The sequence below is a fragment of the Mercenaria mercenaria genome, chromosome 11 (genome assembly GCF_021730395.1).
Source record: "Mercenaria mercenaria strain notata chromosome 11, MADL_Memer_1, whole genome shotgun sequence".
Classification (NCBI taxonomy): domain Eukaryota; kingdom Metazoa; phylum Mollusca; class Bivalvia; order Venerida; family Veneridae; genus Mercenaria; species Mercenaria mercenaria.
In genome coordinates, this window is record NC_069371.1 from 65,336,425 (window position 1) to 65,363,792 (window position 27,368).

Consider the following 27,368-nt stretch of genomic DNA (forward strand, 5'->3'; position numbering starts at 1 on the left):
GTGCCAGATGTTTTTGAACGCCTTCAAACATCAAATGTAAATCAACTACTTAATTTAGTAAAGATATTCTAAAGCGCCGGCATGTCCGGTTAGATCAATTGGTAATGCAGGCAAGTCCGGTTAGCTCGGGTGGTAATACAGATAAGTCCGGTTAGCTCAATCGGTAGTGCAGATACATCCGCCTAGCTCTACAAGTAGTACCGGCGAGTCAAGTAACTTCAATATATACCACAAGTAAGTCCGGTAAGCTCAACTCTTAGTACAGGTAAGTCCGGTTAGCTCATTCAGTATTACAGGTAAGTCCAGTTAGCACATTCAGCATTAGAGGTAAGTCCGGTTAGCTCATTCAGTATTACAGGTAAGTCCAGTTAGCTCATTCAGTACTACAGGTAAGTCCGGTTAGCTCTTTCAGTATTACAGGTAAGTCCAGGTAGCTTTTTTGGTAGTACAGGTAAGTCCGGTTAGCTCAACTGGTAGTACAGATAAATACGGTTAGCTCAATTAGTATTATAGGTAAGTCCGGTTAGCTTATTTGGTAGTGCAGGTAAGTCCGGTAAGCTCAATTGGTAGAAAAGCTAAGTCCAGTTAGCTCAACTGGTAGTACTGATAAGAGAGTGTACTTTACCAGGAGGTACCGTAAGTCCGGTTAGATCAATAGATAGAATTGGTAAGCCCGGTTAGATCAGTGGATAGCACCGATAAGTCCGAATTGATCAGTAGATAGCGCCGGTAAGTCTAGTTAGACCAGCAAATAGCACCGGCCAATCCGGTTAGATCAAGAGATCGTACCAGCAAGAACGATTAGGTCATTAGGTGGAAACGGTAAGTCCTTTTAGATCAATAGGCAGTAACGGCAAGTCTTGTTAGATCAAAGCTTTCAGACAAGTCTGAATTCTAGGTAACGCGGATATTACCTGTACCCTGAAAACGCTCAAGTACCCATTTCTAATTTTACATATGATATAATAATTTTGTAATGATACATATTTGTTTTTATCCTTGAAGAAAACACGCTCATCATAAACTTAACTCCTTGTTCTTTCCAGATTTGAATATAAATGGATATTGTGTAAGGTTTTCAGAAATGAAAAATACTGGGGTGATATGCTTTGTGATAAATGATGCGTGTAAAACAAACGTATCTGATTATATATTTAAGAAGTATCCTTTCATTTTTAAGTCATTTTATTTACCTGATACTAGGAGTTCAACAATGAAGTCCTTTTTATTTCTGGTATTTCTGGTGATTTTACTTTGTGTTTTATATGACATAACGGAAGCTGTCAGCGAAAACACAAAAAGTTCAAAGGGTAGCAATAAGGGGGAGACGGGTAACAACGGCGAAAAAGGCAGTTCGACAGAGAAAAGCGACAAGGGCACCGGAAGCAACAAGGGCAGTTCGACAGAGAAAAGCGACAAGGGCACCGGAAGCAACAAAGGCAGTTCGACAGAGAAAAGCGACAAGGGCACCGGAAGCAACAAGGGCAGTTCGACAGAGAAAAGCGACAAGGGCACCGGAAGCAACAAAGGCAGTTCGACAGAGAAAAGCGACAAGGGCACCGGAAGCAACAAGGGAAGTTCGACAGAGAAAAGCGACAAGGGCACCGGAAGCAACAAAGGCAGTTCGACAGAGAAAAGCGACAAGGGCACCGGAAGCAACAAGGGCAGTTCGACAGAGAAAAGCGACAAGGGCACCGGAAGCAACAAGGGCAGTTCGACAGAGAAAAGCGACAAGGGCACCGGAAGCAACAAAGGCAGTTCTAAGGGAACAAGCGAAAAAAGCAAAGGAAGCGAAAAAAGCGGTTCTAACCCAAGTGGCACAGGCGCTGTTAAATGTTTTAAGGACGGAAAGTCATTTAGTCTTGGTAAGCATTTTATTTACTAGCTGCTCCGACTCTTAAAAAAATAAAAGTAAAAATATGTCTCATCGCAAGAAGTACAATAAAATACCACACTGCTTCATCCCTTCTACTTGTCTATCATTCCTTATACGACAGTTAATCGACCTTTTATGATTAATGGTTCCCAGCTAAACATACATTTAGCGGGCGATATTATGTTTGCCGGGCAGGCCTGTATCTAAAAAAGGATTTCTTTCTATTTCATGTTCTGGTCAGATCGCTCTGTTTATCTTTATAGCTCTTTGGTCTGTACTAGCAGAGGATGGATGAATTTCGCGTCCTGTGTGGCTGCGTTTGCTATATGTAAAACGCCTTTGAACGTGTTTATCATGAAAAATGCGCTATACAAATCTGGTATACTACTACTACCACCACTACTACTACTATTAATAATAATAATAATAAATTATTATTATTATTATTTTACCAGGCGACTGAGCATGCGCAAAATGTCATGGGTTGAGCGCAATACTGTCGTAACTCCTCCTTTATTTGATAGGAGTTACAGCAGTACTGCGCTCAACCCTCGATTAATGTACTTAAGGTTTCAACACACTAAATACCTGTTTTTCTTTATTCTATATAAAACTGACCAATGGCCGCGGCACAAATCAGAACCCATTTCAGATGTCTGTTATTTACAATTACTTGAAGAATATTGTCAGTGCTGAATAAAAATCAAAAGAAATTTGAGGATCATGTTTGATGTAAGAATATTTTTTTCGGTCAAACACACAAACTGCAAAATCAACTAAAAATGAGACTCCAAATTGTAATGGTGGTGTATGATCTAAATTTTCATGAAATATTTTGTCATGTTGTTAATCCATAATGAAAATGCTACCTACATGTCAATCATATATCTGCCATGTAATTTTAGCAAAAGCAATGCAAAGAAAATAAGTAAAATAGTTCTACAGAGCAAAATATCTGAGGACTATTTGTATTTGCCATTATGTAACTACCATATTTTTCGCGCCATTTTCCTATTAAGTGCCTGTATGCCTATAAGATTTTTCCCTTACATTGTGCCAGTTTCGTATTTTAGTTTGATATCAACAGTGTCTAAGGTTTTATGGGATTTTCAGTAACATAAGACAACGCGTCAGATTTTGCCATAAATAGCGACATAATTTTCAAGCAATTACTTTAACTGTAGCCTTGTTTTGCCATTTCATACTCTGATCTGCATACAAATTACACATTTAAACTGTTAAATATGTTCATTTTTACCTCTGACTGCCAGAAGTTAGCAATCTTTAGGCCATAAATATCCAGTTGTTTTTTTGTTTTTTTTTTTTTTTTTGAAGAAAAAAAAAAAAAAATACACCCAAAACTGTGAAAATGTGATATTTCTGGGGTTTATCATCATTTACAGCAAAATTGCAATTCATTTGTCATTTGCCTTCAATTTCTAATCAAAGTAGCCCATTTCCATCCTTATCTTGCCGGGTTTCAATTTTTACCAGTGTTTCCTTTCAAGTTTGAAATCTACCCACAACGCCGAACATCTCCAAAGCCTGGCTCCTATCTTTCCCTTCAATTACAAAAAGAAACCTTAAGGAAAATGGCGGTTCGTTTATGAAAAATGACCAATCGAAAGCTGGCTTTCAAAAGCTATATTACCCCATAAGAATGCGATCGTCTTCAAAGAATAGAAATAACACACAAAGGACTAGAATACGCATCAGTCGCTTCTCCTAGTTTGCAGAAATGGGCTTATAGACCTTGAGCTGACAATAACCTCTATCTCCCCTCCCCTTTAGGGATATTTCTGATATGAGCTATCATTCCAGAAATTCTGCCATCTGGCAGTCTGGTTCTTTTTTTACGTTACAGCCTACTTTATACGTTACCATCAATAATTTCTGGAAAATACTGACTGGGACTACAGTTAGCCATAAATGGTTTACTAGCTACACAATTTGGCAGTTTATAAAGATAGAATATAATTATAGAGGATATTATATATTGCATTTATTAAACGAGTTGAATAAAGTAATAAAATGCGAGACTGTGCCGAGAATTTTATCAATTTTATTCAACGAGTTTAATAAATTCAATGTGGAAAGTCACAAATGTAATATTCTTTTTATCACATGTTAGCCTTTCTCGTCGAAACATCAAATATTTTACTTTCTTTTACTATATAAACAAGCTGCTATGCCGTTTGACGCTATGAGGTAATAATTGTGACGTCAGAACAATGAATTGCTGTATAATAATTCACTGTTTTCAGCCTTCTTTGTTTAATAGGAAAATAAATCGGATCGTGTTAGAATTAATAAATAATCAAGGCATTCGAGTGGTTTATCGTCTAATTTATCATGGTTCAGAGTTCAGATGCGTAGGAATTGAACCACGAGGGCGTTAGCCCGAGTGGTTAAATACTGAAGCATCTGAACGATGAACCGTGATAAATTAGACGATAAATCACAAGAAGGGCTTGATTGTTTTCATTCTGACATGCTCATTGACATATTATAATAAATATTATACTGGACTTCATTTACCCGAGGAGTAATGTATCGAATGTCATGCGGCAATTTGACGTCATAATTGACGTCATAATGCTCTCTTACCGGTCCGCGCGTCAACCGTTGTTTATTGCAGATTCTAACATGGCTCGATTTGATTTCTAGTTAAACAAAGAAGAAAATCAAGCTCTGTTTATTCTGCGATAAACAACGGTTGACGCGCGGACCGGTAAGAGAGCATTATGACGTCAATTATGACGTCATATTGCCGTATGACGCCCGATACATTACTCCTCGCGTAAATGAAGTCCAGTATAATATTTATTAAAATATATCAATGAGCATGTCAGAATGAAAACAATCAAGGCCTTCTTATTATTTATCGTCTGATTTACCACGGTTCATCGTTCAGATGCTTCAGTATTTAACCACTCGTGCTAACGCCCTCGTGGTTCAATTCCTACGCATCTGAACTCTGTACCGTGGTAAATCAGACGATAAGCAACTTGAAGGCCTTGATTATTTGTTAAATATACAGAGCTTGATTTCCTTCTTTGTTTAATCATCACAATGATGTTATGTTGACGTCACGTAAACGTGATATTTAGCGCCATGTACGCATCAAGAATTTTATGAAATATTTTACTTAATAACCTGTCATAAACGAAATGTCACATTGCACAAATGTTTCGATTAATTTATACACATACTGAATTAGTTTAATTCCCATTGCTGAATAATACGCAATAATTTTCACTCGAACTGAATTCTGCCGCAAGACGTATTACCGTTTCCGGTCCTGGCGTGTTTTAACAAATACCTACTATTGGCGCCATGCTTGCGCAAAGAAACAGTTCCTTCATATTTGATATAAATTGTACAATAAAGAACATATTAGAATCGAAATAATTTATAGCAAAACAGTGCTTTATCACTATTTATACACTCGGGCGGTTATACGTCGTCCGAAATAATTTCACTCGGGCGCCCGACGTATATCCGCCCATTGTGTATAAATAGTGATAAAGCACTGTTTTGCTAAAAATTATTTCTTAATTACACTAGCGTATTATCGTTTTTATTTAATGGCTTTATTACACTCCCGCGACGTCAAACATGTGATAAACAGATTTATATTTTGCAGGTAAGATTGACGCTTATAAGCATGCGCTTTACGTTATCATATGTTCGTTACCAAAAATTATAACGAAAAAGAAAATATAACTATGTGATTTTATAATTTATTTGAAATGTCTATGTCAGAATTGTTATAAAAAGGGGTTGTGGTTTTAACAGATAAGAGCTTGACATAATTATATCGGTTGTAAAATATTTCTAATTAATACGGGAATAATGTATAGTAGAGAAGATAGAATAATATAATGTTGACAATATGAGTTTCAAATTTATAAAAAAAAAAAAAATTCAGAAAAAGTCGAAAAAATATTGAGATATGGTTTATTAAATTTGGTTACACAGATATGTGCAAATTCTATAAATATGTATTTTAAAACATATGAACATATCACAACTTATAAGTCTATGTAACGAAAATTACTAATTACATAAATTATATACAGTTTCTTCAAACTGAATTTACAAACAAGATAAATAAAAAAAAATCATTTTTCATGTGAAATGAAACTGATTTCATTGGGTGGAAAATGAAATAAAAAATTAAATAAATAAATAAATAAATAAATAAATAAATAAAGGGCAATAGTCTTGCATAACTTGTAATAGAATCAGGAATTTGTTCTAGTGGTTCACTTGATAAAGTATTACCAGGTGAATGCTACAATCATACCATAAATGTACACAGGTCTGAAATGGAAGCTCGTGAGCGTTTGTTTCAATGCTCTTAGTATGAAGAGACAGAACCCCGCAATGAAAAGCATTTCAAAAGACACTAATATTACAGAAACGGACTGAAAGTCTATGCAAAGAAAAGGTGTTATAATAATAACTCTTCTTACTTTGAAGAATATTTTAACAGACATCAGCAGTTCATATAAGAAAGGGTGAAAGTGGCAAAACTGTTCAAGTTTGGTTAATGTATCTAGGCATAATTCACATGATATTGTTGCTCATCAAAGCAACACAGATTACTGCTCTTGAATTTTACATTTAGCAACTCTGCACAAACTGTGTTCTTTGTTCTTCGGCATTTGACTGCAATAATTATGCCCGCTACCTCCTAGTTTACCTGTTGACATTAATGAATATTGATCCAGGTGCAGGAGAGCTTCTCCGATGTAATGCTTTAAGTGTATCTAGGTCTCCAGTACCGGCATTGAGAAATGCTTAGATATTACTACAGAGCAGACAATTAACAGACATGCAAAGTCTGATGTTGGCATAATTTTTTCAGTAGAAACTATGCTGCATATTTTCACTGGTGCAAGACCCGTCATTACAGAGCCAGGTATGTTGAACCAACACTTCAGAATGCAGATATGAATAGAGAAGACATGTCCGTCCACAAAGAAGTATAACCTGCTCAGATACGCAGAAGTGAAGAAGAAGTTAACAGGGTTATGATGGCATAGAATCCTTCACGAACACATTCAAGGCTGAAAAAAAAAATATGAAATTTACTGTCTGGTATTCCTGCTAAAGCAGAAGTCGCTCATGACCTTAAGGCAAATGAAAAAGGTAAAATGACGACGAATGGATTATTGAAATAAGATTGATTGAAAATCAGTTCCATTTCAAGACCCATTAAGAGAAGAAAACAGAAAACATTTGCCACAGCTGAAGTGAAAAGGAAAGTAACCAATACTACAGATAAGAGCAGAACGTAACGTGTATGAATAGTTGGTATTTTGGCTGTTCAGCACAACATAGATCTCGAACTGACACTTTCTTTTCCTCTAGGACCTGTCACCTGACCGTTATAGCTACTGCGACTGGAATGCCAATGAAAACAGACAAGTCAAAACTACTTCATTATGTAGAGACTACAGCCGTCCAAAACAGATGACACTGATTTGCTGATTGACAGTAACGCCCTACTGCAAAGCTTAGTATCCATCCCTGCAACATTCCAAGGCGTAGCCGAATTGTCACATTAAATGCACATAATTATATAACACGTGTGAATGATCAATTTGCCAAATTCTACCAAAAGTAGATGAAATTGGATAGAAATTTGGATAAGAAAATTTGTTGGAATGTGACTAGTATTCCTATTCCGATAATATAGTAATTCAAGAACTAGCTGAAATCAATTTGTGATACATCAGCAACAAGTGACTCTGATGACTCTGATGATGACTATGAAGAAGTAGAGATGACCAATATAATTGACACCATATACGAAACAGACAGTGATTATGACGATGTAGGTGAATGAATCCCGCACCTTAATTGTTTTCCAATTTTGATTTATGTGCATTTATTTGGTTAAACAGATAAGCGGTTGTAAGTGTGTATTTTTCAGTTTCTAAAATACACAGTAATGTATCGTAACGTAGGTTACAATGTCAGTGCTGTGCTATATGCATTTTGTATCAAACTTGTTCGAACTTGATAAGTTACTCGCATTATCTAAGTATGAACATCATAATAATAAGGATTGCATAAACAATCTATTGACTGAGAAATGATTATATGATATCGTGAATTTTAGTAACGTATATAATAATGGTAACGTACTTGTTCTTCAAACTGTTGAATAATACATTCTTAAATACTAACGTAATGTGTATCTGAAAACACTATAGTTTAGACATGTCTGATATTTTCTGACAATTAAACCTATTGAATTAATTAATATGAGTATTTTTATAAAAAATATGACAAAATCATATTACAAAATGATTTGATTGATTGAAAGGGCAAAACTAAGCGGGAACATTGACAACAGCATATTCTGCTTATTACTAAATCCACTTACTAATGATTTTGGTTGTTTCTACAATATAAATCACCACATTCCAGTTTTATCATTTATTGAATAATTGTTAAGGTAACTAAATAACAGACTGTAACTCAATAGAATCCCGCTTGCCAGAAGGCAGAATTCAGAAATATGATCTAAATACAAGAAGCTTAAAAATAATGGGGTTTACAATAATCCCTAGAGGGGGATGGGGGAGAGGGGGGTCACCTTCAAGCTGTAGGCTAATTAATGTTCAGTCATGGAAACTTTAGGTAACTCAGCCAGTTGTGTACTTAGAAGCTTCTGCTTTCGCCGTTACGATCTCAAAAATTGAAATATTTCAGGGCCTGGATACATGTTTATATATTTATACAGAATGACTCATTTTTCTTAGATAAGTCACTCTCGACATCACCATGTCTTGATGATATCAACCACCATGAATACATGAGAGAGTGGAAGCATGTTTCCATTTTTTTTTTTGATGAGCGCCAAGCAAAGGAATGTCTAGTACCATTCTTACATCTTTGGTATGACGCAGGCAGGAATTGAACACACAAAGCCGAAGCGGGCGCTCGATGGCGTAGATATAAAAGTTCATAGACCCTTTTCAATGGCATGGCATATCATTTTGAGCTCCACCCCTGCAGATAAGCGCGTCACTTTCCAGTGTTTTAACAGCTATCCTTGTGAACTCTATGATGTTTTGGGCAGATTCAAATCGTCAGAAAATACAGCTACGTTCTGTACAAAATAGTACTAAATAGCTAACCAAGCAGCACATCCGGGTCGTTCGGATAGTGGCGGAATGAAAAAAAATCCTTATTTTTCCCCAAGTTAAAGTGGTATTTTCATGCTTTATGTAGGCCAGGTCCTATTTTTGTTTCATTGAGGACCTATACTTGACATTTTTGTGGCATTTTCAATGACAGTTTTCCTTTTTTTTATTTATAAAAATGAAAAAGAAAAAAAAAACCTTTGTGACTTTCCACATTGAATTTATTAAACTCCTCGAATAAAATTGATAAAATGCTCGGCAGAACCTCGCATTTTATCCTCACATATTATCATCTTATTAAACTCCTTTAATAAATTCAAGAGAAAAAGACGCTTATGTATGTCCTCTATATATTTGAACGTTAGACTTGTTGAATAATTTTAAATAATGTCTCAAAAATCAGCATGTTATATGCGGATTTCTATAATCACGCACAAACTTTCTTCTCAAAAACAAGCACACAAACCAAACCATTTGAGCCGCTCCTTGAGAAAACCAACATAGTGGCTTTGCATCTAGTATGGATCCAGACCAGCCTGCGCATGCGCGCATTCTCGTCAGGATCCATGCTGTTCGCTGACGGTTTCTCTAATTGCATTAAGGTTTGAAAGCGAACAGCATGGATCCTGACCAGACTGCGCGGATGCGCAGGCTGGCCTGGATCCATGCTGGTCGCAAATGCGCTATGCTGGTTTTCTCATGGCGCGGCTCATTTTTGTTTCACAATATTAAAGAATACATATTCATTAGTGACTGTGAGAAGTGTGATTTAAAATCTACATTTTAGAAAAAAAAATCTATTTGGGAAATATCAAAAAAGTAATTTTCCCTCTTAAAATATTGTGGAAAGGTCCAGAACACCCACCTATCATTTATTTGTCAAAGTTTGTTAGTATATTCTAAAGTTTTAAAAAAATAAAGATTTGACATCGAAGAAAAAGAAATAGATTCGAACGTGCAGAACTACCTAAATGATGGCTTGTCTCCCCGTACATTCAATCAATGTTGTTATAATTTTATTCTTCAGGGAATGTTATTCGTTCTAAACTCTCCGTGTCTGTTAAGATGAGGAGCATGTGTTGGTCGTGTACGCGTCCGCGTTCTGGGTTAACGTTTGGGGAGGCTGCGTTTTTGGAACGTGGCATTCCTTGTTTGATATTTATCCTTGTTTTTTTTTTTTTTTTTGTCACCATTTATCTGTCAAGTTATCAACTTGGAATAATACTTCCGTTGCAATTTTTTGCACGATACTTTACACTATTATGTTCACTTTTATGCTTTGTACAAACATAATGATAAAAACATCTTCTGGTTTATAATCTTTACGTGATAATGAAACTGACGTTTGACGTCATAGTTACCTCTAGCCAATCTACGCGTCAAAGCAATCGAAGTTTTTGTAATTATACTCAAATTGACTAATATACTCATCCCATCCAACTTGATGTCAATAGTTTAATTGTCATATAGAATAAAAAGAAACTGTCGATCGTTTCTATATCGTTTGTTTGTAATTTTATTTCTAGTCGCCGCCGGATGATACTGTAGTAAGTCCCAATTCCGAGTAACTGAATCCTTATTAGGATATACCATGTCCGGATTAGGAGATACTATTTCCTAATGATGAGAAAGCATGTCCTAATTAGGAGATACTAAGTCCTAATTAGGAGATACTAAGTCCTAATTAAGAAGCACTGACTCCATAACAGTTCTCGCAGTTGACAGTAGGACGCTTCCATACGTTTGAATACAGCAACGTTCGATAAATAACAGCTTAGTTTTGTGATAGAAGTAGCGTGATTCCATCGAGCTGTAAACTGATCTGCTTTCGTCCCCTACCCTTTTCTGCCTTTTTGATACCGCTTATTCAATAACTTGATTCATTCGGATACTTATTAAGTCCTATTCTTTAATCCACCAAAAGGGTTGTTATGTCTTTTAAGATATATTTTATAGGTCAATTTTAACACCATTTTTAGCTCATCTGATTTTTTGAAAAAAAAAAAGATGAGTTATTTTCATCACTTGATCGGCGTTGGCGTCGGCGTTTCCTGGTTAAGTTTTATGTTTAGGTCAGCTTTTCTCCTAAACTATCAAAGCTATTGCTTCGAAACTTGCAACACTTGTTCACCATCATAAGCTGACCCTGTACAGCAAGAAACATAACTCCATCCTGCTTTTTGCAAGATTTATGACCCCTTTTGGACTTAGAAAATATCAGATTTCTTGGTTAAGCTTTATGTTTAGGTCAACTTTTTCTCTTAAACTATCAAAGCTATTGCTTTGAAACTTGCAACACTTGTTAACCATCATAAGCTTACCCTGTACATCAAGAAACATAACTCCATCCTGCTTTTTGCAATAATTGGTGCCCCTTTTGGACTTAGAAAATCAGTTTTCTTGGTTGAGTATTATGTTTAAGTCAGCTTTTCTCATAAACTATCAAAGCTATTTCTTTAAAACTTGCAACAGTTTTTCACCATCATAAGCGGACGCTGAACATCAAGAAACATAACTCTATCCCGCTTTTTGCAAGAATGATGGCCCTTTTTAGACTTAGGAAATCATGGGTAGGACAATATTTCTATTATACAAAACAAAATCAGATGAGCGTCAGCACCCGCAAGGCGGTGCTCTTGTTTTGTATTCTCTCAGTTTAAAAATTATACTGTTCATGTAACGCTTTGAATCTTTTTTCTAATGTTTACAAAAATATTTCACGGAAATTGTGTATTTATTCTAAGGTTTCCGGAAATTTTTATAACAATCCATCAACATATACGTCAAAATGGAAATTTTCAATTTCTCATTTTTTTGTGTGTCTAAAATGACCAAAATTTACGCTGGACAATACTACTAGTACCATATCAGAATAGGTAATTTTTTATATTTGATCAATTCAAAACTAATCAAGATGCTTTTGATGTGCTAAAAATCTAAATTATCAACCTAAGAGTTCTTTGAAATAATGTATAGTATGGTTCGCTTTTTATCACATTAAAAGTCAAAAAAGGAAAACCTTGTTACGTGAAAGGTGGATTAAACCACAAAAGTTACGTGAAAGGTGGATTAAACCACAAAAATTACGTGAAATGTGAATTAAACCACAAAAATGTTGGATGCAGGAGACTGACATATAGATATATAAAACCGGAAGTTAAAATAACGCCACCGTGAGACTACAAATATGCTGGAAGGTAAATAAATAGACAATGTGAGTACTGAAACTCTTAAGCGTGGTCTCAACAAAGAAGTTTTAAGATATTAATAGGTATTTAAAGTGGAATTATGCGCATTTTTCAAGTTAAAATCCAGCTGAAATAGATGTGTGTGTGTGTAAAAAGGGTGGAGGAAATTATACCTTTTAAGTTTTAACCCAATATAGGCTCTGCCTATTACCAGTACGAAATAATAAGTTTCCAAATATGACTTTTCTGTCATATTTTGACTGTGGCAGTCTTTTTAAGAAAAGTCAAACTGCACACAGGAAATGCGTCCCTTCAACTTCAGAAACTCTACCTATAGGTGAGGGAGATCACTGCGTAGAATATTATTTTATTAGTCCGATTTCTTTATTTCTAAAGCATCAACTTCAAATACTTATGTGGCATTATCGTTAATTTAACACATTTAAATGCACAGCAACCGAAAATTGTTTTTTTTTATGCCACTCTCCCCCCTTCCCACCGTCCATCTTTTGAAAATATGTAAGAAAGAGGGCACATGTATTTTCGGCTGCTTGAAGTATGATAAAAATATTAACATTCTTTTAAAGGATTTCGGTAAGCAATTGTCCAGAAGTTGTTTTTAAGTACGGTGTTTATATTTCAGGACTTTTTATTGACCCAGCTGATAAATGTAAGGTGTGTGACTGCTGCGCTCTTGGCTCTAGCGCGGTGTACACTTGTGTACCGAAGACATGTCCAACTCTAAATTGCGGTCTCAATATGCAAAAGGTTTCGAAAGACGGGTGCTGTATGGAATGCGACAAAAAAAAGTGCAAGAAAGAATGGGAAAACTGCGAAACATTAACATGCCCTCACAACAGAACAGCATACGATGCCGACAGTTGTTGCCCAGAATGTGGATGCTCAAGTTCTCCAACAGCTGTTCCTCCAGGTAAGTACTACCTAGGAACACTTGTTTATTGAAAATGGCTTTGGAATGCTATGTCAAAGTTTATGTTTTTTTCATATCAAGTTTAAATTTAAAAACAATAAGGCCATAATGAAGGCTGTATTATAAAATTAGGTTTTATGTTACAATTTTAACATGGAAACGACCTTTCAGTATAATACATTGTAATATGTAAATTGGTCCAGACTTATTATTAAGGGTGATGAAAGAGAAAAATGATATATATATGTTACAAATAAATAACTATTTGATAGTTTGTATAGAATATAAAACATAAAAATTTTATGGTCATTCGAAATACCCTATATTTATGATGACTTTTATTCAATATAAACAACGTTTTACAACAAACGTCAAAAATGTATATACCTGTAGTGTGAAGGGTATATAATGTACATGTTGTCCGTGTATTGTGTATTTGTGTACATCACCGCAAAATACAGTGTGCACAGCTCTATATTTTCTTGGAAAAAATAGCATCTCGAGTTAATATACTAGATACTTATACTATGGTGGCTGATTTCTGAACGACGTTTTCCTCTTTTGGCGTTGTTTCGTTCCCCGCCCCACCCGCAAAAGTTGTTATTATTTATGAAGAATTGCAATTTCCACAGAACGACAAGAAAGTAGACACTTTATAAACGACTTCTATAAAGTTTCAGTTCTTTGCATTTGTCGTTCTGGGCCTCACACTAACGAAGGAAGAAAAACGTCATATGAAATCATTATTTCTCATCTGTTGGTTACCAACAGATTGAACAGAAATGAATTCTTAGCTATTGGCGTTTTATCTTCCTTTGTTATGGTTGGGATCCCAGAACACAAACGCAATGTAAACGACTGATAGAGCGTCATTTTAAAATAAGATGTCTTTTTTATACTTCTATAGGGAATTGCAATTTCATTAAATAATAAACTTTTCTATGGGATCTAACTCTATGCCTTGAGTCTTTTTGTTCATGAAATAAATCTCTAACAGAAAACACTAAAAATGGAAATTGTCATAAAATGGTTTTTCAAATGTGACTGACCACCTTTAATGCTGGTACGTTGAAATCCTGCTTCAGGTTTTGTCACTGAAGGATAGCACTTATGACTTTTTTTTAAAGAATTACAAGATTTTATGTCAGATCTAAATAGTTGTATATACAAAACAACTTAAACACTGTCATGTTAAACGAAACAATTCACTTCAATATATCAGCGTTGTTAAGTCTGCAAGTGGCCTATGAAGAAGCATATGCTGAAAAGTGCCATTTTCCAAAAAGGTCAACTTTCACCGAATGTATTCGCAAACATTAATTTGGCTGAAAAGTGCCATTTTCCAAACGTTGCATGGAAAAAAGGTCAACTTTCACCGAATGTATTCGAAAACATTAATTCAGTTGAAAAGTGCTATTTTCCAAACATTGCATGGAAAAAAGGTCAACTTCCACCGGATGTATTTGCAAACATTAATTTAGCTGAAAAGTGCCATTTCCCAAACGTTGCATGGAAAAAAGTCAACTTTTACCGAAGGTATTCGCAAACATTAATTTATCTGAAAAGTGCCATTTTCCAAACGTTGCATGAAAAAGTCAACTTTCACCGGATGTATTCGCAAACATTAATTTGGCTGAAAAGTGCCATTTCCCAAACGTTGCATAAAAAAAAGTTACCTTTCACCGAAGGTATTCGCAAACATTAATTTAGCTGAAAAGTGCCATTTTCCAAACGTTGCATGGAAAAAAAAGTCAACGTTCACCGGATGTATTCGCCACATAATTTAACTGAAAAGTGCCATTTTCCAAACGTTGCATGGAAAAAAAGGTCAACTTTCACCGAATGTATTCGCAAATATCAATATAGCTGAAAAGTGCCATTTTCCAGACGTTGCATGGAAAAAAAGATAACTTTCACCGAATGTATTCGCAAACATTAATTTACTGCTTTTTGATGCACGTACGCATTGTTTGTTTGTTTGTTTTGGGTTCAACGCCGTTTCGCAACAGTACTTTAGTCATGTAACGGCGAGCAGTTAACCTAACCAATGTTCCTGGATCCTGTACCAGTACAAACCTGCTCTCCGCAAGTAACTGCCAACTGCCCCACATGAATCAGTGGTGGAGGACTAATGATTTCAGACACATTGTCGTTTATCAAATAGTCGCGTTTAACATACGCCCCGCCCGGGGATCGAACTCACGACCCAGTTATCCGTAGACCAACGCTCTACCTACTAAGCTAAGCGGGTGGGCTCACGTACGCATTGAGTGTATAATATACTGACTAAGAGTTAGGGTTAGGTTTAACTTTGGTGTTTTTGGTAAATATACTCGAGCGTTCTAAAGGAAAATTAAACGTTTTCATATTATTTTGTTTGCATACGTAAATTTTCCGTACTTCAAATCACTACGTTCTTTATAAATTTACATATCTACTCATTATAAGTACTAATAAAGAGTTCAACTGTCAAAAATTAATATTCTTGTCCTGATGTATTTTATCTTAATTATCTCCCTTTAACGTGGTAAAGTATTGTATTCGTACTTTGCCACCAAGCAGTACACATATATGAGCCGTGCCATGGGAAAACCGACATAGTGGCTTTGCGACCAGCATGGATCCAGACCAGCCTGCGCATCCGCGCAGTCTGGTCAGGATCCATGCTGTTCGCTAACGGTTTCTCTAATTGCAGTAGGCTTTAAAAGCGAACAGCATGGATCCTGACCAGACTGCGCGGATGGTCTGGATCCATGCTGGTCGCAAACCCAGTATGTTGGTTTTCTCATGGCGCGGCTCATATGTACTTGTCCTAAGACTTCTAATACATGTTGTATGTCGCTCATTTAAACAAAGTGCATCAACCTAATCCGAAGTCGGAATTCGCCGATCATGTTTATTTCGTACTCACGGCGTCATAATTTTGTCCAATGTAATTTATTCTATCTATGAAAGCTGAACACGGACCTTAGTGCGATTATAAATATTTCAGGACAATTTGGACACAAATGCGAAAACTGTACATGCGACCCAGCTACTGACACCATTACTTGTAATCGTCCATCGTGCCCCCTCAAGCTTTTGGAATGTATGGATCCGATTTTTGACAAGGATTGTAATTACGTATGTCCAAACGGTAAGTACATTCAATTTGATATATCATAATATGTGGAATACTTAGAATTTATTTGTTTCAATCTAACATCGAAACTATCTTTCACCGCGTGAGCACCGTGCAGAAGCAATATATTCAAGGGTGTCGTAGCAATGAAAATGTAAGACCTGCATGATGTTCACGACTAAAATATACCTATAAAACTATATTTTATATTTCTATAACCTACTGAAAAAAATATACTATGACTAACATCATAACCCTATACCATTGTTATATGTTTTGTAAAATGATAAATGAAAAGAAATCATACTGACGTATTCAATGGCGGAGCCAAAAACGTGCTAGCAACTTTAGCAGTGTCGTTTCGACGTCATAAAATGTGACGAAAGATATGCCTTTTTTGCGTACCAGAAGGTGATTTCCGGTATTCCATCGGTGCTGGAAAACTCCATCTTATACACCGGCGTGTAAAATGACTCTTGTGCCGTAAATGACGTATTCACGAACGTTGATTCCACGCGCTTTGTGTAAATACGCTGCTGTAAGAAAGTACATGTAGTTCCAGAGGGTCGTTCGTTTGATTTTATTTGTACCATGATTATTTCTTAAATATGTAGTAGTAGTATATTTGGATTTATGGTGAACTCATTCGTGTTGTAGATCTTTTCCATTTATTCGACAAAGTACCAGTAAAGTACATAAACCTAAAAACATTAAACAATAAAATCAGGAACATGAATCAATACGAATTGTAATACAAGAATAACAAACTTTGAAATACGCAGATTCCACAAAATACATCTCCCGCAGCTGACTTGTACATCGTACATCAACAAACTGAGTGGTTGACATGGGTCGCAGATCGTAGATCAACAATCTGAAATGCATTCAGAATTGGTTGACCTGGGTCGCAGATCGTAGATAAACCCTCTGAAATGCATTCAGAATTGTTTGACCTGGGTCGTAGATCGTAGATCAGCCGTCTGAAATACTTTCAGAATTGGCTGACCTGGGACGAAGATCGAAGATCAACCCTCTGAAATGCATTCAGAATTGTTTGACCCAGGTCGTAGATCGTAGGTCAGCCATCTGACATGCATTCAGAATTGTTTGACCTGGGTCGTAGATCGTAGATCAGCCATCTGAAATGCTTTCAGAATTGTTTGACCTGGGTCGTAGATCAGCCATCTGAAATGCTTTCAGAATTGGTTGACCTGGGTCGTAGATCGTAGATCAGCCGTCTGAAATACTTTCAGAATTGGTTGACCTGGGACGAAGATCGAAGATCAACCCTCTGAAATGCATTTAGAATTGTTTGACCTGAGTCGTAGATCGTAGATCAGCCGTCTGAAATGCATTCAGAATTGTTTGACCCGGGTCGTAGATCGTAGATCAGCCAACTAAAATGCGTTCAAAATTGGCTGATCTGGGTCGTAGAGCGTAGATCAGCCATCTGAATTGCGTTCAGAATCGGTTGACCTGGGTCGTAGATCGTAGATCAGCCATCTGAAATGCTTTCAGAATTGGTTGACCCGGGTCGTAGATCGTAGATCAGCCATCTGAAATGCGTTAAGAATTGTTTGACCTGGGTCGTAGATCGTAGATGGGAAAATATGTAAGGCTTTAATCAACTCATGTTGCGTAGTACCGTTTTTCCAGTCAATAAATCTACATGTCGACCTCACTATAGAGGGCAATTGTATAAGAGTATATTTTGCATGAATAACCTTCATATAGCTTATCAATATGGCGTAATAATAGTGTTGAATCGTTTTACTTAATGAATTCGCATAACTACTGCGCCATTTAACCTAAACACTAGCACTATAGTGAACGGTTTGGATATTTTAACGGAACCCATTTCTTTGTTTTAACAGAGTCATTATATTGATTAGTTTTCTTATTGCCGTTGTCTCTTTCATTTTTCCACGAAAGTCGAATACAAAATCCCAGATCTAGCTACTGTTATCATGGTCATTTTATTATTTTTCTTTGTCGTTAAAATATTCTTTGTTTTCACAATTTATTTATGTTAAAACAGAACTGAGTATAGTTTTTGTGCGCGCTACTTATAGAGATGTGTCAGGTCATGCATATTAAATAAAGTAGTCTCACAACTTACAATGCAAAAGGTACAATACGGATTTTTCTCCGCCTGTTCGTATTTACTTGTAAAATAAAAGCCGCATTTTTGTCAGAATTGATATAGGTTTATGATAATTATTAAAAACGATGAAATGTGTTGTGATATTTCATTATCAGCTCTCTAGGATACGTGATCTTTGTTTCCAATACAATTGAAATATACTGCTGTAAAAATCTTGTTAATATCTGGGTACGAAAAGTTTAAATTTGCTCTTAGCTGTCGAAAAACTGGACTTTTTTTTCCAAATTCACTGCACGTGCAGCCTATTCGTAAACAGCTGGAAAAATGACTTCATTTAAAGGTTATGCAATAGGGTTACCAAACATATTTGTGTAGGGATATGTATTAACGCCAGCAGAAGCTCGCGGGAATGTTGGTGACCGAGACCGAAGGTCGAGGTCACAAACATAGCCACGTTAATACACAAACAAACGTGTATTGTCGCTATTCTCGCATAAAAACATTACACGACCACGCTATGTACCCGGATAATCCTAACTCTGTTCAGCGACCCTAACTCAGTGCCAACATGGCTGACAGAAAGACGATGTATGTAGTTAATTTCTTTGTCTTTTTTCATGTTTTTATGTTAGTATGCAATGTTAGCGTAAAACTTTTGATAGTCATAATATCCTGTATTGATAAAATGTTTTGTGTACTAAATATTTCAATCGAAAAGTCACATTATGTGTCTGGAATTCATTAAAATGTACTCAAAGAAGTCTTCAAAATGAACATGTTTTATGTTTCTAACTGTTTTAAAGTACCAGAAATTGCAGTAAGACCTTACTTATCAAATGTATTAGTTCTATAAACGTCTCTTTGACAATGTTTAACAGTATCAAGGTTTGAAATTCATTTTTATAGCTTAAAAACTGTATTGATTATGAGGTGGGTTTAAATTTGCGGATAATTCCTAACTGGTATAGGAAACAGTGCTGGATAAATACGAACTTAGAATGGATAAAAACCTAACCAAACAAAAACAGCTGTTCGTCTGTGCTTTATTTATGGACTGTTGATGCTCAAAGTTCTTTGACCTACCCACACCTGCAGGGATGTGGGATCCCCTATGTCAAATTATCGGACTCGTGAGTTTTCGCATCAAGTTGCTTTTTCAATCGTTTGCTGGGTCCGCGGCAGCATCAAAGCTTTCATTTTTGACGGGTCGTAAAATGTAGATAGCACAAAATGCGTTAGATTGTTTGCTGTCGTGATTGTGAGGGATAATGTAATGGCTTTACTAGGGTAGTCCGTACACATGTAATCTCTGTCGACCTCATCTATAAAATTTTATAGAGTATTTTGTGATGAAAAACTTTATAGTTAAACGTAATATAGTATAATCGTATACATATTTAAAAGAATTCGCATAACTACGCCATGTAACTAAAATACATAAGTGAAACAGGTTTGGATATATAAAGGGCCATTTCTTTGCTTTAAAGCAATTATATTGAAGCTTTTCGTTGTCTCTTTAAGTAGAAAGTGAAACAAAATCCAAATCTATCACTGACATGGTTTTATACGTGATTAAAAATCTTTGTCACAATTTATTAGTAATAAAGACGAAAAAGTGTTTTTCTACTTATCAAATTTAGTCATTAAAGCATATAAAAAAGTAGCTACAGTACACAAAAGTAAAAGATTTCACGCATTTACGATTCATTTAAAATAAAACCATTTGAAATTTATATAGTTAATGAAATTATAAAACGATGAAATGGATTGAAACTTCATTATAGCTCTAAAGGAACATCATTTGCATCCATACATGAATATACATCTGTAAAAAATCTATAAATAAAGGAAAAAGTTTACAATTCCTTAGACTTCAAAATGGACTTTTTTAAAACACTGCAGCATACGTAAACAATGAAAAATATTATAAAGTAAAGTAGTTTACAATTTGGTAAGGTAGAATTCAACGCTGAGCAGAAGTCTGCGGGAATGTTGGACGGCCAGTAGTCACCAAATAATAATCCAAAACAACGTGAGTCGCTAATATGCATAAAAACATTCGGAACGTATTTTATAACCTAACTCTGTCAGGACTTCGGGCCACTGTGACGAAAAGATCTTGAACTTTACGCGTTTTCAGTTTTATAGTTAACAAGGCAAATATTTATAGTCATAATATCTGTTGACTAATGTCTTGTGTATATGTTTCTCAATCCATATGTGTCTAATTATAAAGAAACTCAGATCTCCAGGTTCTAAGTTTGTCGTTGTTTCATAAAGGTTTAATTCTTACAAATCAGTATAAAGGGTGAAATTTTGACTATGTGACTATAGTGGGTTTTTTAGGTATCTACGGTAGGAAAGTGGAAAATGAATAGACGATAACCAACCAACACCTGTCGTCTGTGCTTAATGGCATGTTCTCCACCTACCCACACCCAGGCCTGCCACCCGACTCCGTGATCCGGCACAATGCATTTTCTCTTCCACCATACTTTTCCATTCATGAAAAAAAATATCATTAGTTTAATATATATATAATTCATAATAGTCTATCCCATGTAAATCAACTATGAAAAATATCATAGAAATCTAATAAAAATTATTTAACGTCGGATAAGATATACACATTTAAACACTAAACTATTTTCGAAAACAGATGTATGTGTTGAAAGAGAGTAGAAGCTGTATAAAGTGCATTGTTAAGCAACTTAAAGGAAATAAAGATTTTCTATAGATAAATAATATCAAAATTTCCAGACTTTTATAGCGCATTAATTTTCTAAAGGGTTTTTCCAATCATTTGCACATTGCTGTTTTGCTACATATTAAAAATTAAGAGACAAAAATATTTGAAAACACTAAAATAAAATAGATAGGGAACATAAAACTACTTGTGAAAAAATTTATCATCACAAAGTTGTAAATGAAAAATACACACACGATAAAAGTAATGTTAAAAACATCAGAACGTAAACAATTAAAATAAAGTATTTCTAAAAGTAAATTCAGCTTGAGATAGTTTAATCCGTTCACGCAATTTCGCGTGCTAAGTTAGGTTTTTATCCATCCTCATGTAAACTGAGTTCGGTTTTTATCAACTCAATGTTAGGTTTTTAATCATTTTCTCGCTTTCATTACATTTGAACATGTATTGTGTCAACATGTAGTGTGTTAACAACATAATGTAAAAGGGTCTATAAAGCAGTATATTTTTGCTTTCAAACAACAAAATAGTCGAGGCATCAAAAGCATATAAGTATTTTTAAAGATTTTTTGTAAAAGTTTTCATTGAAAAATTTGCCTTGTTCGTCGTTTCTCTACCTGAAAACAGAAGGGTTGATATATTTAACATGATACATTTTGAAATAAATATACACTTGATCAATGGAGATAGATATAACAACAGAAACATTCCTTTATACATCGTAATTACACAGAAAACAAAGTTGTATCGGCTTTACATCCGCCATGTTGGCACTGAGTTAGGGTCGCTGAACAGAGTTATGATTATCCGGGTACATAGCGTGACGACGCCTAAATGTATTATTTTCACATGTGATGACTTAACGATTCCGGTACATTTTCTAATTAATACCACCAGGTGGACGGATAGCTCAGTAGTTTGCACACTGGCCTTCCAATCCTGAGGTCGGGGGTTCGATCCCCGGCAGCTACTCGGGAATTTTCAGAAACGCTTTTCAGTGTTTCCCACCCAACTAGAGGTGTACTGGTCAGGAACCCAGGCAATCCTTGCGTGTATCAGTGCTATACACTGGGTACGTTAAAGAACCAAGCTGTCTATTCGCAACGAGCTAGGCTAAGTTAGCCGGACAAGCCTGTATCTGATTTCTGATCTCTCTGCCGTGGGCACTCTGCCTGTCCCTCTCTGGTAAAAGATTACGGCTCACTGGTGTCTTGTAATTTAGTCAGTAGGACGGTCATAGTGACCATAGGAACAGCATTTTCTCATCGCCCGGTGCACTTCATTTTTTGCATTCTGGGGCAGTTTTATGGACTAACCTGTTATATTTGGGGAAAATGATAAAATCAAGCTTTCTTGAAGGTAAAATTCTTAGTTTCTTTTAGATAAATAATATGAATTATGTCGGGGTCGTATGTAGCAGCAGCCGCATATATTGCCTAATATTGCCTTTTTCGAAAAACATTTTCTTTCCTTCTTGTCTTCTTTCCTTTTTTAAAGATTTTCCAGAGGGGGTCCAGACCCCCGGTCCCCCCCCCCCCCCCCCTCTGGATCCGCGCATGATGACATATCACGCTTTCTGTTTATGCAGGTAAACTTGTGTTTGGTTAAATTTCAACAGAGCACAATTGTCCGAACAGTGTACAAACTCATTACTGTTTTTTCAGGCAAGGGTGGAAAAAAGTGGTAGACAATGAAAGCAGTAACATTTTTATTAACAAAAAATAAACAATGAGACAAACATTTCCAACATCTTTGGACGGTTCCAAAATCCCATGTTAAACATACGATAAAGCCCGAAACGCGTGAAAATGTTCCGAATGTAAATCGGGTGAAGTAAGCGCTCTATGTTGATTGAACTGGGCGAGTCTACTTACTTATTACTTGAGGATGAAAAAAAACGTGTTTTTTTAAATGTTGCTCTTAAACAAGGGTTGCGGTTGAACTACTAAAAGTACAACTACAGTTAATTCACAACAAATCGTACGGTATGTTTTATAATCAGTAGAAGCTAGTCGTATTTATGCTTATGAGACCTGTTTCACCCACAAGTAAAGAATTCACAGGCCCATCATGAAATATTTTCCCCAGCACGTATATACTTGTCCTATTCAAAATGCTCATCGGCCGCGATCAATGAATTATGCGCCCTGTGTGGCTGCATTTGAACTATGTAAAGCGCCTTTGAACGTGAAATTGATCATGAAAAGGGCGCTATATAAATCTGGTATAATAATAATAATAATGATAATATATCTCACCTCGAATATTTGAAATTTTCTCACCTCAATTTCTCACCTCTCAATGAGGTTATAATCCATATTCACTCAAAGCAAACAAACATCCTTTATATAGATCTAGATCGAAATATATTTCACCGAGTAAACACAATAAATAAAGATTTTCGCGAGTGGCGCAGCAACGAGTGAAACTGTAAATTTTGGTGTTCACGAGTGAATTATATTCCGATCTTGCATTGAAATAAACAATTTTTCATTTTATCTTATGTATTTTCAATGGTTTTCAACAAATCATGTCAATTTTACCCCCTCATGACGTCATGATATCTATGCAGAAAAAAATGATTTCTTGTTGCAGAGTTGGAGCGGGCTTCTGTGCATGCCCGAAAGTGATTATCAGTTGTAGCGCACGGCTAAAATATGCATATTTTTGCATGTCCGCACGCATTTAGTGCATTATATGCATAAAATACTGACTAAAGGTTAGGATTAGTATCACCATGATTACAAAATATACACATTTAAGATAGTTTTCGTTCAAATTTAATTAATCCGATATATACCGGAGTCAGTAATTTATACCGGCGCTCCAAGTCTGCATTGAGTCACAGTCGATTTTATTAAGATGGAAAGTATGTCTTTATGATCCTGTAAATATTTATATATGTCTATATCTTTACTGAAGTATATTTTGCAAGGAATTTTCGATTATGTATAATTTATATTCACTCGCATTCCCGGGCCTTAGGAACAGGGGGTGGGGGGGGGGGGGGGGGGGGTCAGGCGTGGTGGAGATAATTTGAGCATTTTTTGACAGTGAGTCAATTTTAGCTGTAACCTGCAGTTTTGTAATTGTTTTAGATTGACTAAGCAGGCACCGTGCTAGGTATACAGCTTAGCACAGTAGGCCTAGTGCTTAGCCCATCTCAAACTAAAAGACTACAAAATAAAAACAACACAAAAACAAAAAACCCTCCCCACCTCCCCCATCTGAAAATGCTTCCTACGTGCCTGCATTCAAGTATAATGGTAGACCTAGCTTTAGTTCCGTACCAGTAAAAAATATATGATATTTTCATTGTTTGAAGCAGTGAAAATATCAATTTTATTTCACTGACAAAGTTCAGTATTTCACTGAAAAGCATAAAATAAATTAGGATTGTCATTCACAATTCCCTAGCCAGTTAATGCTTTGTTTTTTTTTTAATCTGAAGTAGATCTATAACCAGACTAACACATTTTGCTGGTTTAACTTCACATTTGGTCATGCCAAGGTAATATGGGGAGATCTATAACCAGACTAACACTTTCTGCTGGTTTAACTTCACATTTGGTCATGCCAAGGTAATATGGAGAGATCTATAACCAGACTAACACTTTCTGCTGGTTTAACTTCACATTTGGTCATGCCAAGGTAATATGGGGAGATCTATAACCAGACTAACACTTTCTGCTGGTTTAACTTCACATTTGGTCATGCCAAGGTAATATGGGGAGATCTATAACCAGACTAACACTTTCTGCTGGTTTAACTTCACATTTGGTCATGCCAAGGTAATATGGGGATCATAATGAAAGTTAAAAAAGTGTTCGGCCTGTTGGTTATATGTAAACAAACATATTTTTTCTGCTTAGCATAACATCTCTGGCAAGAAACTATATACTATTATCAAGTAGAGGCATGCTACAGAGACATAAAGCTACCACAACATTATTCCATGTACGCTCTTGAAATGACAAATATTGACAAGTTGTGTGAATGCGAAAATCGTAAAAAATGTACTATTTTTGCGCATATTTAAGCATTATTTTTACATATAAAACATATAAAATAGAAATGAAGGGGCAAGTGCACTTTTGAAAATTATGTTTTCTATACAATAAATCCATTCTCATGAAAAAAAAATGATATAGAAAGGCTTCCTTTAGAAAATAAACGGAAATTTTAAAAAATAACTATTGCGACGATATTGGCACCAATGTTGAAAATTTGGAATTTTCACCCGCTTTTTCACCCGCTTTGGCAACAAAGAAATGGAATTCCTGCAACTTTAAATTTATTGGCCGTCAAATGAAATAAAGTGTTTGCTTGGGCTCAGAAAAAGTAAATGAACGTGCCCTATCTTTCGGACTACTAGTATCATGGAGGTTGTAATGAAAGTTGTCAACCAATTTAAATCACACATGAGAACGCTTATGAAATAATTAGTACCTGTGTCTCGTGAGGAATGGAAAGGGCGTGACAATAACGGCAATCAGACCAACAACTCTGTGTGTGAATACATGGCTATAACTCTTATAAAATGTCAAAATCTATATACGGAATTACTGGTGATCAAGAGAGCATTTTTTTCCTGCAAAGAGTCTTTGAATTAGCCTGGAAGGAATATCTTCTAGATTGCAATATATCAAAATCAATTCAATTTATATTTTCAGAGAAAACATGTAGGGAGGGGGCGGCAATAATAAAGTACTCAGACATTGTCAAAGTTGGAGATAAATTCTGTACGTGTAATCAAAATGATATTTGGTACACACGTGGATTTTGCGCTCTACAGGCCTGTCATTCCCCGACAATGAAAAAGTTGATGGAGGATAAGTGTATGGCTAAACCAAGCATTACGAAGAAATTTGGACATCTAATAAATCGACTCAAGTCCGCTAAAACTGAAGGGAGCAGTAAAAAATCGTCCAAGTCGTCCGGAAAGAAAGGGTCCGGAAAGGGATCGTCGCCCAAATCGTCCGAAAAGAAAGCGTCCGGAAAGGGATCGTCACCCAAATCGTCCGAAAAGAAAGCGTCCGGAAAGGGATCGTCAGCGTCCGGAAAGGGATCGTCCGGAAAGGGATCGTCGCCCAAATCGTCCGAAAAGAAAGCGTCCGGAAAGGGATCGTCAGCGTCCGGAAAGGGATCGTCCGGAAAGGGATCGTCGCCCAAATCGTCCGAAAAGAAAGCGTCCGGAAAGGGATCGTCAGCGTCCGGAAAGGGATCGTCCGGAAAGGGATCGTCGCCCAAATCGTCCGAAAAGGAAGCGTCCAAAAAATCATCGTCCAAATCTTCCAAAAAGCAAAAATGAAGATAATAAATAAATGCTTTGAACGCTCTGTAACGGGTATACTTTTTCCGTCAGAATCTAGTCAATATTCTAAATTAACGTTATTTTGAAGATATATTTTAAAAATATAAGTTTTCAGTATTGTATGGAACATTTTGTCATTTATATATATAAACGATATTGAGATATTATTGTAATTAGTTGCACTGATTAAATATGCAGTTGTACAATATGCAAATTTGATTTGTTAAAAGCAAAAGGAAGATAGAATGTGATAATGTAGATTATATTCTGATTTTTTATGGAATGCATTTTCTTAAACCAGTCACGGCGATAGCGCATTTAAATATTGTTAAAACTGAAGAAGGGTTCCATCGCTAAATATGACCGGTTTTGAAGTATCAAAAGTTTTTTCTCTTTAAATTGCTGGATATGAAGGTTTTGTAAACTGAAAAACTGTATCCGTTTATATGCGTTACTGATGTGCAAAGATTATAACCTGCATTTAACCATTGAACTTATCGGGCCATAATGGCTTTCTTTATAATGCGACTGTCACAATTTCTGGTATGCCCTTAAAATATGTTAATTTTCTATTAATTCAAATTTTCAGTAATTGTTAAAATTGTTAATCATGGATGTAAATATCTGATTAATAATCTAGAATTATAATTGAGTCCATTTGTGCCGTGCCATGAGAAAACCAACATAGTGGCTTTGCGACCAGCATGGATCCAGACCAGTCTGCGCTGGTCGCAAAGCCACTATGTTGGTTTTCCTATGGCACGGCTCATTTATGTTTATTACTAGTAACTCCTTTTAATGCTCTGACTGAATAAGTTCATGTGAAGTATTGAAAGAAGTGTATTTTTTTAGTAATAAAAATTATAAACATTCTGCATTTGGACAGCTTCATCATCTGCTTCTATCACAGGATTAAAAGCCTATAGAATGTGTTATATATCGCAATAAAATTATTCAAGCATTA

The 27,368-nt window shown here is 35.8% G+C and overlaps 1 protein-coding gene across 1 annotated transcript; it reads left to right on the forward strand.

The window, feature by feature from the left end:
* The first annotated feature begins 1,173 nt into the window (after positions 1-1,173).
* LOC123532563 (uncharacterized) lies at positions 1,174-27,368 on the forward strand. The gene is made up of 4 exons (XM_053517602.1): positions 1,174-1,865; positions 12,871-13,158; positions 16,151-16,294; positions 25,764-27,368. The coding sequence occupies exons 1-4, from the start codon at positions 1,214-1,216 to the stop codon at positions 26,399-26,401; spliced, it is 1,722 nt and encodes a 573-aa protein (XP_053373577.1). The 5' UTR covers positions 1,174-1,213; the 3' UTR covers positions 26,402-27,368.